Source organism: Lagenorhynchus albirostris, chromosome 11 (assembly GCF_949774975.1).
Source record: "Lagenorhynchus albirostris chromosome 11, mLagAlb1.1, whole genome shotgun sequence".
Lineage (NCBI taxonomy): Eukaryota > Metazoa > Chordata > Mammalia > Artiodactyla > Delphinidae > Lagenorhynchus > Lagenorhynchus albirostris.
The window spans coordinates 591,579-605,415 of record NC_083105.1 but is presented as its reverse complement, the minus strand read 5'-3'; the positions used below and the strand labels follow the sequence as shown (position 1 = coordinate 605,415).

General features: G+C 41.7%; 1 protein-coding gene and 1 non-coding gene across 4 annotated transcripts in view; one reads left to right on the top strand and one right to left on the bottom strand.

Annotated features, from left to right (window-relative positions):
- SYCE3 (synaptonemal complex central element protein 3) overlaps positions 1-13,307 on the bottom strand; it is a 28,214-nt gene extending 14,907 nt beyond the window's left edge. Inside the window, exons 1-3 of one of the 3 annotated variants that reach the window (XM_060165641.1) lie at positions 13,208-13,287; positions 11,866-11,959; positions 6,644-6,752 (exon numbers count right to left, since the gene is read on the bottom strand). In XM_060165641.1, coding sequence (XP_060021624.1) covers positions 6,644-6,752 — 109 coding nt within the window. In that variant the 5' untranslated portion in view covers positions 11,866-11,959; positions 13,208-13,287. Of the gene's footprint in view, positions 1-6,643; positions 6,753-10,505; positions 10,555-11,865; positions 11,960-13,207 lie in introns of those variants that run through there. The other 2 variants (XM_060165642.1, XM_060165643.1) reach the window with 2 other exon arrangements.
- Positions 1,939-2,045, top strand: LOC132530176 (U6 spliceosomal RNA). The gene has a single exon (XR_009543727.1). It is a non-coding gene; the product is annotated as a U6 spliceosomal RNA (small nuclear RNA).
- Positions 13,308-13,837: the final 530 nt, after the last annotated feature.

Below are 13,837 nucleotides of genomic sequence, written 5' to 3'. Positions count from 1 at the left end.
ATCTACAGCTCTAGAGATCTAACATGTCCTAGGAAATATGTCAGAGGGTATTAACACCAATCTTATGCTGGTGAAGTATAGAACTCCAAGAATAAAGAAAGAATCTTACAGGCAGAAAAGTCATTTTTAAGAGGCAGAGTGTTTCACACATCTTCACAGTGCCACTAAATGCTGAAAACATATTTTACGTTATAAAGAAAATAATTACATACCTAACCAAGTTACCATCCAGATATAAACATAGATATATTCTTAAGCATTTATGAATTCAAGGAATACAATGTCCAACGCTATAGTTACTAGGTTTAACTCTTTGAATTATTTGAATACAGAATGTGCGAGTCTCAACAACCTTAGGAATTATGATTACAGAATAGAGTGTAAATGTTCTAAATGTTATTGTTAATGTAAACATTATTTGTACTTGATAATATACAAATACAGGTAATAGTATAACGAAGGACAGTTGTGTCTCAGTTTCTTTACTTGTAAATAGGGATAATAACAATCCCTATATCTCGAAAATTGTTGTGAGGATTAAATAAACAAATTCATATAGTGCTTAGTATAGGATATAGCAATTAATAAGTAAGGCATAAATACTACTGATTAGTGTTATTAGATCCTGAATAAAGATAAAAGATACAACTAAAAATAAAAAAAAGATACAACTGAAGAAATAACACTAATTTCCTTAATGTTTCCCCACAAACTTTCTTAATTTTAGTATAGTTTTTATGGTGAAGAAATATTTATTTTAAGTAAAGAATTTCTTCAGTTTAAATTCTTAAGTAAAATTAAAGGTAGTACTCTTTATTTTAAAAGTAGCTTGTACAGTATGATTCCATTTTCATTAAAGTGTATCTGTCAAAAAAAGATTCCTCTATGCATCCCGTATTGTTCCATTATTCTGTTTTTGCATAGAGAGAGACTTGGAATCATGTTTGCCAGTGTTAACAGTAGTTAATTCTGAGTGGCTGGATTTTGCTGATTTTAAACTTTTCTTGTAATTTTCTATCTAATTTACTTTGGATTTTAAAAACAATGTACATGCAACATTTCTTTTAAAAATCATTGTTTATTTAATAATTATCAACTTATGAATTATTAATAATATTTATTAAATAATAAACATGATTATTCATTACAATCATCTAATAATGGTTATTTATTTTAAAATGCTAATAATGCTATATATAGCAGTAATCTAATAAATTAGAAAATACTGATGAAATGGATGAAGTGGGAGGATAAATGAAATACACAAACTGACACAATCTTGAAGCATTAACCAAAGAAGAAATTGAAAAAGTTATCAGAAGTTATCTCTAGCAGTTTCACCATTAACTGTTCAATGAAGAGTTGTTTCCAAATACTATACATATAATTTCAGAATACAGAAAAAGATAGAAGACTCTAGAGGCTGAGTAGAGCTGGATATTACTCCAGTTTGACCATGGGCCTTTGAGCAAGTTATTTATTTATTTATTTATTCTGGCCGTGTTGCACAGCCTGTGGGATCTTAGTTTTAGGATTAGGATTGAACCTGGGCCCTGGCAGTGAAACCGCTGAATCCTAACCATGGGATCACCAGGGAATTCCCTGAAAAAGTTATGTAAACTCTGTAAGCTCTAATTTCCTCCTCATATGTAAAGTGGAAACAATAATAGTGTCTCTCCCCCATAAACTTGTTAGGAAGAATAAATGAGATAATGTGTGTAAAGCATATGGTAAAGAGACCAATACATGGTAAACAATAAACATAAGCTATTAATAATAAAATTACTACTATTATTATTATTAGAATAATACAAAATATCCAAGAATCTACAGCCTTCCTGTACACTAGTATTAATTATGTAGTAAATAAAATAGAAAAACACCCCATTTATAATAGGAACAGAAACACAGAAGTAAATGTACTGAAAACTCTGGAGAGTGCCCCCTTTGACGGCATATATACTAAAATTGGAATGATACGGAAAAGATTGGCATGGCCGCTGTGCTAGGATGACATGCCAATTTGTGAAGTATTTCACATTTTTGTGTAATGAACAGCATGATGACTATAGTTAACCAGACTGCATTGTATATTTGAAAGTTACTAAGGGAATAGTATCTTTAAAGTTTTCATCGTAAGGGAAAAAATAACTTGTAACCATGTGAGGTGGTGGATATTAACTACATGCATTATGGTAATCATTTTGCAATATATACATATATCAAGTCATTATGTTATACAATCTAAACTTATACAATATTATATGTCAATTATATCTCAATAAAACTGGAAAAAATAAAATAAAATTGAAGGCAAAAAAAATCTGGAGAAAAATATTGCAAAACCCTTTGAGACATGTTAAAGACATGTTAAAGAACACTGGAATAATTGGAGAGGAATAGCACATTCCTACCTGAGAATGCTTAATGTTAAAAACATATCATTCTTGGGCTTCCCTGGTGGCGCAGTGGTTGAGAATCTGCCTGCCAATGCAGGGGACACGGGTTCAAGCCCTGGTCTGGGAAGATCCCACATGCCGCGGAGCAACTAGGCCCATGAGCCACAACTACTGAGCCTGCGCGTCTGGAGCCTGTGCTCCACAACAAGAGAGGCCACGACAGTGAGAGGCCCGCACACCGCGATGAAGAGTGGCCCCCGCTTGCCACAACTAGAGAAAGCCCTCGCACAGAAACAAAGACCCAACACAGCCAAAAATAAATAAATAAATAAATATTTTAAAATATATATATATCATTCTTTCTATATTAATGTATAGGTTTAACACAATTCCAAATAAAATATTAAATGAATCTATTACTCATCTGGAGAATAAACATGTGAGAATAGGTATAAAAAGAAAAAAGGAAAGAAAAAAGAATAATGAAGGGGAACTCACTGATTAATAATAATGAAACCAGTGTGATAAGCCATAAAACCTAACATATTATATAACAGGTTAGCTATCTCTGCTCTACTATATATAAAAACTTCATGAGTAATAAAGAAATTACTTCTAAACTAACAGGACAGGATGGGATAGATTTGGAGATGAGGGAAACCAAGTTAGAATCTCTCCTTCTACCTGAGAAATTTTACATTCTCAAGGCTCACCCCCATAAGGCATTCTACAGCTAAATCTGTACTGTATCCTAGGTCATGAGTTGACTTAAGCTCAAGAGAACAGAAAGAGAAACTTTAAGCCTTGGAGTCAAGATGATTTGGCTTTTTAATATTGCTTAAGTTATGCATATATACTTAATAGTTTAAGCACATATATTTATATAAATACATATAAATATGCACACTTACATTTATTTGCTGGTTGGTGCTTTTGATAGTTGATGACTGCTTGTTTGGTGATTTTCCTTGCCCTGTGTGGTCACTGGAAAAATTGGGCAAGAGCCTTCCCAGGGGCAACAGAGGCCAAGAACTTACGTGTTGGGCTTCACTTTAAATTTAACCTAAAGGGTAAGGGTGTGAGATTCATCATGGCCCCAAATCATGCTACTTCTGTCAACAATATTTATCCTAACTTGACCTAGAGACACTATGACAAAATAGTTCTGCTGCTTACACTTCAGGTAGAAAATATTTTATTGTTCTCAACCGTTGGATTTGAGTCCGTGGACCCAAGAACGTACTGTTTACTTAAGAAATTACAAAAGGTAAACTTTACAAAACATTTTAATACTATTTAACCTGTGGTTGCTTATATGTTGATAAAAACATATCTTCACCAGCTGATAAACTGCTAAAGAAAAAATTTGAAAGATGTATATTGCCCCCCAAATTAGACAACTGTGCAGAACATTTATATAAAAATAGAATAATAAAAAGAGGAAAATATGTGCAACTAAAACGAAGGAAAGAATAAGCTAAAGGGGAAATAATGGACCTTCCATCAACTCAAGGAATGTGACGTGGAAAAGCACCAAGGGGAGGGGATGTGGAATCATGCACAGCAGAAGCCTCATTCATGCCAAGTAGATGCAGGCTACATTTGTTTTATTTCTGTGAGAAAGGAAGTACACAAGCCTTCCAGGATGTGCAGATGCTTAAATACAATAGTTGAATCTATCAAACAATTTCAGGTTTACTTAGAAAACTTAAAAGACAAATTTTTAAAATTGTCAAAGCTAAGTCTTTTATGTGACTTGTTTCCATATAAACACCTGTCAACCTTGTCTCTAAGGTGAGAGAGCATTGTTTTTACAACGCTACTACCTTAGTAATATCATCTTAGCAATATTAACTTTTATTATTACTTAATAACTTACTTAACTATTACCTTAATTACTGTTGGAATTATTTGCCAAAAAGAGAGACTCTAGTGAATCTAAATAAAAATGCAGTACACAGCCTGGTTCCTTTGGCACACCAGATAGTTTAGAATTAAATGTTTAAAAAAACAAACAGGATTTCCCTGGTGGCGCAGTGGTTAAGAATCCGCCTGCCAATGCAGGGGACACGGGTTCGAGCCCTGGTCCGGGAAGATCCCACATGTCGCGGAGCAATGAAGCATGTGCACCACAACTACTGAGCCTCTGCTCTGGAGCCCGTAAGCCATAACTACTGAGTCTGTGTGCCACAACTACTGAAGCCCACGTGCCTAGAGCCTGTGCTCCGCAGCAAGAGAAGCCACCGCAATGAGAAGACTGTGCACTGCAACAAAGAGTAGCCCCCGCTCGCCACAACTAGAGAAAGCCTGTGTGCAGCAAAGAAGACCCAATGCAGCCAAAAATAAATAAATAAATTTATTAAAAAAAAAAAGAAAAAACAAACACAAAGTAGAAGAAAATATAAATGACTATTTCACTGATCTTGGATTAGGGAAAGGTTTTCTAGGCATCACAGCAATGGGAATAAATCAGAAAAGAAAATATTGATACATTTTTACTACATATGACTTCTGTTTACCAAAGCTTCGTATACAAAATTAAAGGAAAATAACAAACTGGGAAAAATATTTACTACAATTTTGAACAAGTCTTAATACATAAAGAGCTCTTACAAATCAATAAGAGATGCTATCACAGAAATCTGTTATTCTCTTATTGTTCTCAGTGCCAAGCCTGAGGTAAGGCTAGCCCCTTTTTAAGCCTTTAGTTCTGCAAAACATTCCTAATTGGCCTTCCTGCCTCTAGTCTTCCCTCTCCGAACCATCTCTCACACTGCTACCAGAGGTATCTTTTCAAAAGGCAAGTGTCTTCCTTGAAATCCCAAATGGCTCCCTATCACCTGAACAAGAAAGGTAAACCTCTTTAGCTTGGCGCTGAAGACCCTTCTTCTCACCTTTTCAGCCTCTTCTTTCTTTGGCCTGCCTCCTTGTGAATCTCATGCACTAATATGACTTCTTGACTATGCCAGTCTTTCCCACACGGGCACACAGCCTTGGCTATCTCCTCCTACCCATGGGCCCTACCCCATCTGTCCAATCCCTGCTGCTTCCCTAGTGCTCTGCTCTGTTCAAAGCCTCACTTGCTTCCCCAGGCAGTCAGCCTCTCCTTCTTCTCTGCTCCCTCCCTGGTACTTGGTATACACCATTATTAGCATTTCCCAGGTTATAATTTTAACATAAAGTTAAAATGTGCTTTACTTTTAATTTATATATTTAAATTATAATTAGTCATCTTGATGTCTGTTTCTGGCCCCTGCCCACTTCTTCTAATGAAGGAGCATCTCTATTCAACTTTGTATTCTTAGAAAAGCACATAGTAGGTGCTTAGTAAATGCTGTTAAATAAGAGACTATTTAATTAGATTGAAGGAATTAAATAACTTATAGTGGAAAATGAATTATAGAACATTTTAGCAAGGTATATATAAGACTTTCAAGTACATGGGCACAAAATTGCAAACATTTCTAAGCAGAAATTTTCTGAAGACTGTTGTAATAAATGGAGATTATTTATAAACTAATAATGTCCTTAAAAATAATGTGTTTTCATTTGAGTAGAGTATGCAGGCTTTCTAAAATTTGTTCTACATTATGGTTTTCTCTAGCAAAACTTAGGCTCACACAATTATAAGAATTACACATATTCTGAACTAGTAAAGAACAAATTAAAAACTTATAATGGTATCACTACCACTGCTAGTTACCGCTTAGTGGAAACATGTTGAATAAAATAACAGACAAACATTTTTTTCCAAAAATGGAGAAATTTGTTGAACTCTACTGCTGCTTCATTACACTGGCTGTACCTCCCATTTCAGCACCTCGCCAGTCTTAGCACTATTTCTCTGAACTCTTCTTATTTAAATGATTCACAGAAAGTATGTTCCAACTTTGTTCACAGGTGTTATATTAACATAATTTGTCATTTGCTGAGTACTTGAGCTTGGGTATGGTACTGTGTGCCCAGTTACAAAAGAAGAAGTCACTATTTCTGCCCTCAAAAAGATAACAGCCCATTTGCAGAAATAAGATGCAAACGCACATAAAATAATCAGAAAACGAGTCAAGGCAATATTCAGAGGTTCGTGTAAAATCTTGTGGTACAGCAGTTATATGGTGCAGAAGTTGAAAAGTAGTCAGGCAAGACCTGGTTGAGAAGGCCCTTGATTTGAGCTTAGAAGTGTAGGGAGGATTTGAGCTCTTGGAAAGAAGGGTGAAGGTACCCTGCCTGGGAAAACATCTTACCTGAGATTTTTTCCATCTCTTCCAATAGCTTTTCCAAGTCTTTATTCAGGTCTGACAGCATTTTCAGCATGTTTTCATAGTTTCTTTCACCAGGGTCAGAATCAGCCATCTAGGCAGTGCACAGAAAGAAGATGCAGTGAGACAAACCAGTGTTTCAATTCTAGCTCCACTACTCACAGCTGGGTAGCCCAAGCCGGAAAACTTAGGTCATCTTTAACTCCTCTTATCTTCCTGACCTAAGGGGTCACTGAAACTCACCAATTTTATTTGTTTATGGAATAAACATTAAATCATCTATGGGTCAGGAAGGGTCAGTGCTTGAGAGTCACCAGTAAACTGAATCCTGCCCTTGTGGAGATCATAGCCTGGCCCAGCTCTTTAAAGTCTCTCCTATCACTGCCTTCCTCCCTCTCTCCAAGGTTGCTGCTTTAATTGAGGTCCATTCCATTATCCACCATTGATTACAGATTTACTGGGCATCTACTATGTGCCAGACATCTACTATGGCTCTGGGGACACTGCAGCATATCTGAGGATCCAAATAGACTGGATGCTGTCATGGAGCTTCCATTCCAGGGAGAGAGACTGATAATAGCCAAGTTAACAGTTTCATAAAGATACCTTCAGTTTGTGGTCACTGCTACAAAGAAAATAAAAAGGATGGTGTAATAAAGATTTTTCATGGGGAGAAATGCTTTGGCTTATAAAGTCCAAGAAGTCCTTTCTAATGAAGTGACATTTGAACTGCCATTTGAATGACAAAAAGGAGTTGTCATGTGAAGATCTAGGGGAAGAGTTCTAGACAGAGGGAATGGCTCAAGAAAAAGTGGGAGTGTCCCTGGTGTGTTTTAAGGAATAGAGAATGGGGCTGAGGAGAAGAGTGGTAGGACATGAGATCAACTAAGTAGGCAAGAACTTTGGTTTTATTTTGACAGTGCGGAAAAGCCACTGGAGGTTGAGAGAGCAGGGGATTATGTGATTATGTTTTAAGGTAACAGCAGACTTCAGCTGCTGTTTGGAAAATGGACTGCTGCAGAAGGCTGAGAGGAGGAAAGAGTGGGAAGACCAATTAGACAGGAGAGCACTAAAGTGGTCTAGAGATGACAGTGGCTTGGACTTCGGTGATAATGTGAATAGTGAGAAGTGAAGTGTTCTGGTTATATTTTGGAAGATAAACCAACAGAATTGGGTACAGGACTTGTGTCAAGGTTTGCAGGGGCAAGTGATGGGAAGAGAGAAAGTAAAATGACTTCTAATTTTGGTGAGAACAACTTAATGGATGGTGGTGTTATTAACTGAAATGGGGAAGAGTAGGAGAGGAGCAGATTAGAAGGTAAACCAGGTGCTTTTCTTTTTTTTTAGGCTGTGCCGTGTGGCATGTGGGATCTTAGTTCCCGGACTAGGGCTCAAACCCGTGCCCCCTGCAGTGGAAGCTTGGAGTCTTAACCACTGGACCACGAGGGAATTCCCAGGTGCTCTATTTTGAACATGTTACTACTATGAGATGCCTATTAGGCCTCCAACTGGAGATACAAATAGGCAGTTGAATACATGGGCCTGGAGTTCAGGAGATAGGTTGAAGCTAAAAATATAAAGTTTGGAACTAGTGGTACAAGCTCTCTTCATCTTTCACTTGGACTATTGTCATAGACTCCTAACTGGTCTCCCTGCTTGTAGCTTCCTCCTGTCCAATCTATTTTCCAGTTCACTCCCAGAGTGACCTTTCCTAACGTACAAAACTAACCATGTCACACTGTTTGAAATCCTTCAATAGCTCCTATTTCTTTCAGGATAAAATACAACCTCTTTACTATAGATACTTTAAGATCCTTCATAAGCTAGCTCCCGACTGCCCCTGTTCTTATCTAGTTCCAAGATGTGACAAAATAGCTGAAAGTCTTAAGAGATCCAAAATGTAATGAGATATTATTAAATATAATAATAATCTCTTGTAAATAGAGATTATTATTTACAAGAGATGTAATGAAAAGATATCCATGAAAATAACACAAAACTCTGGAAAGTTAAAAATCTCTACAGTTTTCTTACAAAAGAGCTAAGGAAGTACAAAATGGAGTAAAATAATTCTATCACGTGGGTGGTTACAAAAATCTACGTGAAGGCAAAGAAGTAGGTAATTACATACTTCATATCTAAGTCGTGTGGACTGCTTGCTCAATTCATTAAGTTATAAAGTTCCACTTATATTATTTTATCCATACATTCAACACTTATTTATTGAGTACTATTTTAGATCTGAAGATACAGCAGTGAACAAAACATTAAAATCCTTGAACAAGATTAATGAGTGAAATAAATATAAGGAGGGGATAAGTACTAAAGAAAAAAAGTTAACTGAAGGTGGAGGGTGGGAGAGAGTATGTACAGGGTAGTGGCTGTACTTCAGATAAGTGTGCAGGGAAGGTCTTGCTGAAGTGATTTTGACTAGAGAGCTGGAGGAAGTGAGAGAATGGTGAGCCATACAGATATGTTGGGGAAAGTGCATCCCAGGCAGAGGAAATAGTAAGAACAAAGGCCCTGAGCTAGGAGCCTGCTGGATGAGCTGGAGGAAGAGCAATAAGGGTGGTATAGTTGGTGTAGAGAGAATGAAGTGAAGAGTAGTAGAAAATAAGGTCAAAACTTGGTGGGTGAAATTGAGGTGGGCCTTAGAGACCACTGAAAAGACTTTGGTTTTTTCTTTGAGTGAGATGGGAGCCTGGAGGGTGATAATCTTATTTACATGTTAATAAATCACTAGATTGAGAATAGCTATATGGACATGGGTGGAGGCAGGGAGACTAGTTAGGAGGAGGTCACTGGAATAATGCAGGTGAGAGATAACAGCTCAGATCAGCATAGGACTGATGCAAGTAGTGTGAAGGAGGACCGTTCAGGGTATATTTTGAGGGCAGGGCTGACAAGATTTGCTGATGAGTCAATGTGAAGTCAGGGACAATGCTAGGGTATTTGACTGGGCAACCAGAAATGGTGGTACAATTAACTGAGACGGAGGAAGACTGGAAGAAGATAGTTTGCATGGGAAAGAAATAACTCAGTTTTGAACATATTAAGATACTTATGAGGCATCCAAGTGGGAATGGTGAGTAGGCAGCTGAATAAATGAATTCAGGGGAGAAGGTAGGCTAGAGATAGAAATTTGGGAGTCATCAGCATATAGGCGATATTTAAAGACATGAGAATGGGAGAGATCAAGGGAGAAAACACAGATGGAGAAGAGGCCCAACATCAAGACTGGGGAGATGCAAAGGAACCAGCCAAAGAGACTGAGGAAGAGGGGCCAGAGAGGCAGAAGGAGAACCAGGAGGGTCATGTTTCGGAAGTCAAGTGCAGACTGTTACAGAGTCACTGAACCCCAGCCACTGTCCTCTGATCATTATGAAATCTCAGCAAGCTGAGAAGACAACTCTAAAAAGCACAAGACACTGGGAACTATACTCAATATTTTGTAATAACCGATAAGGAAAAGAATCTGAAAAAGAATGTAAATATACATACATAAAATTGAATCACTGTGCTGTACACCTGAAACTAACACGACATTGTAAATCAACTATACCTCAATTTAAAAATAAATAAATAAAGTAAGAATAAAAAGTACAAGAGAAGGAAACTCTAAAAATCATATGGGTGAATAACTTATAATTCTGGGAAGGTAGGGAATAAAGATAGGAAATATTAAGAGCATAAAAACTAGAATTACAGGTTTCCCCACTATCCAAAAGTAGAGCGTTTGTATAAAACCTTTCATAAGCCAAAATGGCATAAGGCAAAGAAGCAATTACCTTAACACATCTTGCTAATGAACGCACAAAATAAACCAAGATAAAGCACAGATGCTCACAGACAAAGTTCAAAGCTGTGGCAGCCTGATGCTGAGATGCAGAGTGTAGTTCCCCGGGAATGCGCTTGGCGGTGCTACTCTCAGTGCTGGGGTGCACACTGCCTCTATACGGCTCGCTGCAAAACAAATGCAGGACGCTATTTTCATTTTTTACCTTTTTTTTTTTTTATAAAAGCCAAAATCCTCTTCATATTTCTTTTGGTTAGTGAAACAGGTACTAATGTAGGTTTTTCATAAAAGTGGAGTGGTGTAAAGTGAACTTTCACAAAGCAGGGGATACCAGGGAAGTCCTGACTATCTGTTATTATATGCATTTGAATGTTTAAGAGAATCGGGTCTACCAGAGTAGCAGCTCAGCTTTGTCATTGGAGTTTAAAATGTGAAATTGATTATGGGTTGTAATTTTAAGTCACAGTCTTAGTAAGTTTATAGGAGTTCTAGGACATTTAAGAGAACTTGAGGTTTACAATATTTGTAAATTTTACTTATAATTTTTATAAGAATTACATGGGGACTTCCCTGGTGGTGCAGTGGTTAAGAATTTGCCTGCCAACGCAGGGGACATGCATTCGATCGCTGGCCCGGGAAGATCCCACATGCCGTGGAGCAACTAAGCCCGTGCGCCACAACTACTGATTCTGCGCTCTAGAGCCCGCGAGCCACAACTACTGAAGCCCACTTGCTGCAACTACTGAAGCCCACTTGCTGCAACTACTGAAGCCCGCGCACCTAGAGCCCGTGCTCCGCAAGAGAAGGCCCCACTTGCCGCAACTAGAGAAAGTCCACGAGCAGCAATGAAGACCCAACGCAGCCAAAAAAACTTTTTTTTAATTAAAAAAAAAAAGAATTATATAAGAAGGTAGGATGGTTTGTTATTAAGACAACTGAGGTACTTAAAGAAGTAGAATACATTAAGTTTATTATTAAAAGTTTAAGTTTGTAAATGGAACAAAAACACTGTTACTATTAAAAATATGCTAGACCTAGAATAAGATTAAAAGTTTAGAATAAGATAATCCTATTTAGGGACTTCCCTGGTGGCGAAGTGGTTAAGACTCCACACTCCCAGTACAGGGGGCCCAGGTTCCATCCCTGGTCAGGGAACTAGATCCCACATGCATACCGCAACTAAGGAGCCGGCGAGCTGCAACTAAGAAGCCCACCTGCCACGGCTAAGACCTGCCACAACCAAATGAATAAAAAAAATAAATATTAAAAAAAAAGAACTGATGGATCACTAGACAAAACAGATAGGGCATGCAAACTTCGACGTGGAGGGTAGAAAAAAACAGGAGATAGTGAGAAGGTGGTACAGAGTAAAAGTGTTTTGTTTTTTAAATTAACAAAGGCAGAGACTTGCCTGTCTTTGGTCTGTGTGGAAAGGATTAGCTGTACAGAAGGCTGAAGAATCAGGAGAAAGGGTTGCGGATGGCGCAGGGACTGGTCACCTTACCCTACGGAGGGAAGGGAAGGGAAGGAGGTACGGGGGGAGTCAGGTAGGTAAAGGGCCAGGTAAGTCCCTGTTCAAGCTCGAGGGCCCCAGCTTGCCTGCGAACGGCAATGAAAAGGTTTTTTCCTGAGGACAGACGGTCGGCAGAGGAGCAGCAGAGGAGCAGTGGTAGTGACGGCTGAGGCCGCACGGCTGCTCGTATTCTCAGGACCCTGGGGGGCGCAGAGCCCACGGGCGGAGTGTAACCGGCCTGGGAACTGAAGCGTGCGCGCGGCGGAGGCGCGACGAAGGCGCGAGGAAGACGAGAGGTGGGTACGGAGCGGAGGCCCCGAGGGGCAGGGAGCTGAGGGCGGGGCGTGTGGGCTGGGGACGGAGCGCGAGCCACCTGGAGGGATGCAGGCCGCGGCAGGGCCCCCGGGATCTCGGGGGGGCGGCCCCGCAGGCGGCCCCGGGGAAGGGTGAGCTGAGTGAAGGCGGGAGGCCACGCCATCTGGGCCCACGGCCTTCTCTCTCTCCACGCCATCTGGGCCCACGGCACTCCCGCCTGTGGCGCTGCCGAGGCTGACCGCAGGGCGAGGGCGGAGAGGACGCCTGGGCCAGCGCGGAGCCAAGGCAGCGAGGGCGATGGCTGGCTGTGGGCGAGCGGGGCACCTTGGGGGGTGAAGGTCAGGTGCTGGGGCTGAGGACTCCAGAGGCACGAGAAACGCCAGGGCCTGGGGCCCTCTCTGTGGGCTGAGGGTCTCGCCCGCCCAGTGCGGAGAGCCGTCACGGAGGCCGGGATCCTTCCTGGGGTGAGAAACGTGAGGGGATGCGAGGGGCACCCGGGCCGGCGAGCCTGCGGGGCGTGCGCGCGTGGTGGTGTGAACAGCACGCGAACAGAATGAGTGTGTGACGCCTGCGGTGGTGCGCCTGCAGTTGCGCGCTGAGTCTCGGACCACGCCTGGTGTGCGGATGGGAGGGAATTCGACGTGTGTCACGTGAGTCCAGGAGGGCGCGAGGCTGAGAGGTTCAGGTGTACAGAGTTCCGGACGTGCGGTGTGAGGGGTCTGGAGGACGTGTGGGTGACGGGCCGGGGGTGCGGCGTGAGGAGCACGGCGTGACGAGACCGGGCTGAGGGCCGGGTGGGTGAGGAAGCGGTAGGCGCCCCACCGGTCTGGCGTGAGGCGGTGAGCACCGCCTGGGGACGCCGTGACTCGGGGGTCGGGGCGCCAAGGGAGGGTCCGGGACCCCCAGGCGGGCTGGCCTCTCTCACCTCCAGCTCCCCGGCGCCCGGGTTCCGCTCGGCTACCCTCCTCCGCGGCCTGAGGCTTGAGGCGGCTCCTCAGAATGACGCCCCTCCCCTTTCCGTTACCAGACCCGCCCCCGGAGCTTGCCTCTGGCCCTCATTGGCTGGTCTCCTGGAGCGGAAGGGGCGGCGCTGCGAGCACCTGACTACACCCGCCTCACGCTGGTCCCAAGTCCCGGCCTTGAGGTCTCATTGGCTGGTCGCCTGGAGCGGAAAGGGCGGGGTTGCTCCCGGCTGGTCCCACGTGGTCCCGCCCTTGGGGCTCTCCGTCTCAGGTGGGCCGAGTACCTGGATTGAAGAGTGGCTGAGGTTGAGGGATGGTAGAGCTGAGATGAGGGGAGACACCCTCGTCCTTATGGGAGTGTTCTCCCCCTTGCACCTGGAGCGTAAATTCGTGCACGGCGGGGGTGGGGGCGGCGGGGCGTCTGCTTGGCCACTGTGTCTCCAGTATACCGGACAGCAAGTGCTAGTAACCATTGTTGAGTGAGTAGCTGAAGGCCCAAGTATTTTGTCTCGCAGCTGCCGTGGGTGGCCGACATTGTTGCAGCTGTCTCACAGAAGAGGACGCTGAGGCCCAACGAGATGAGGCAGGGGCCC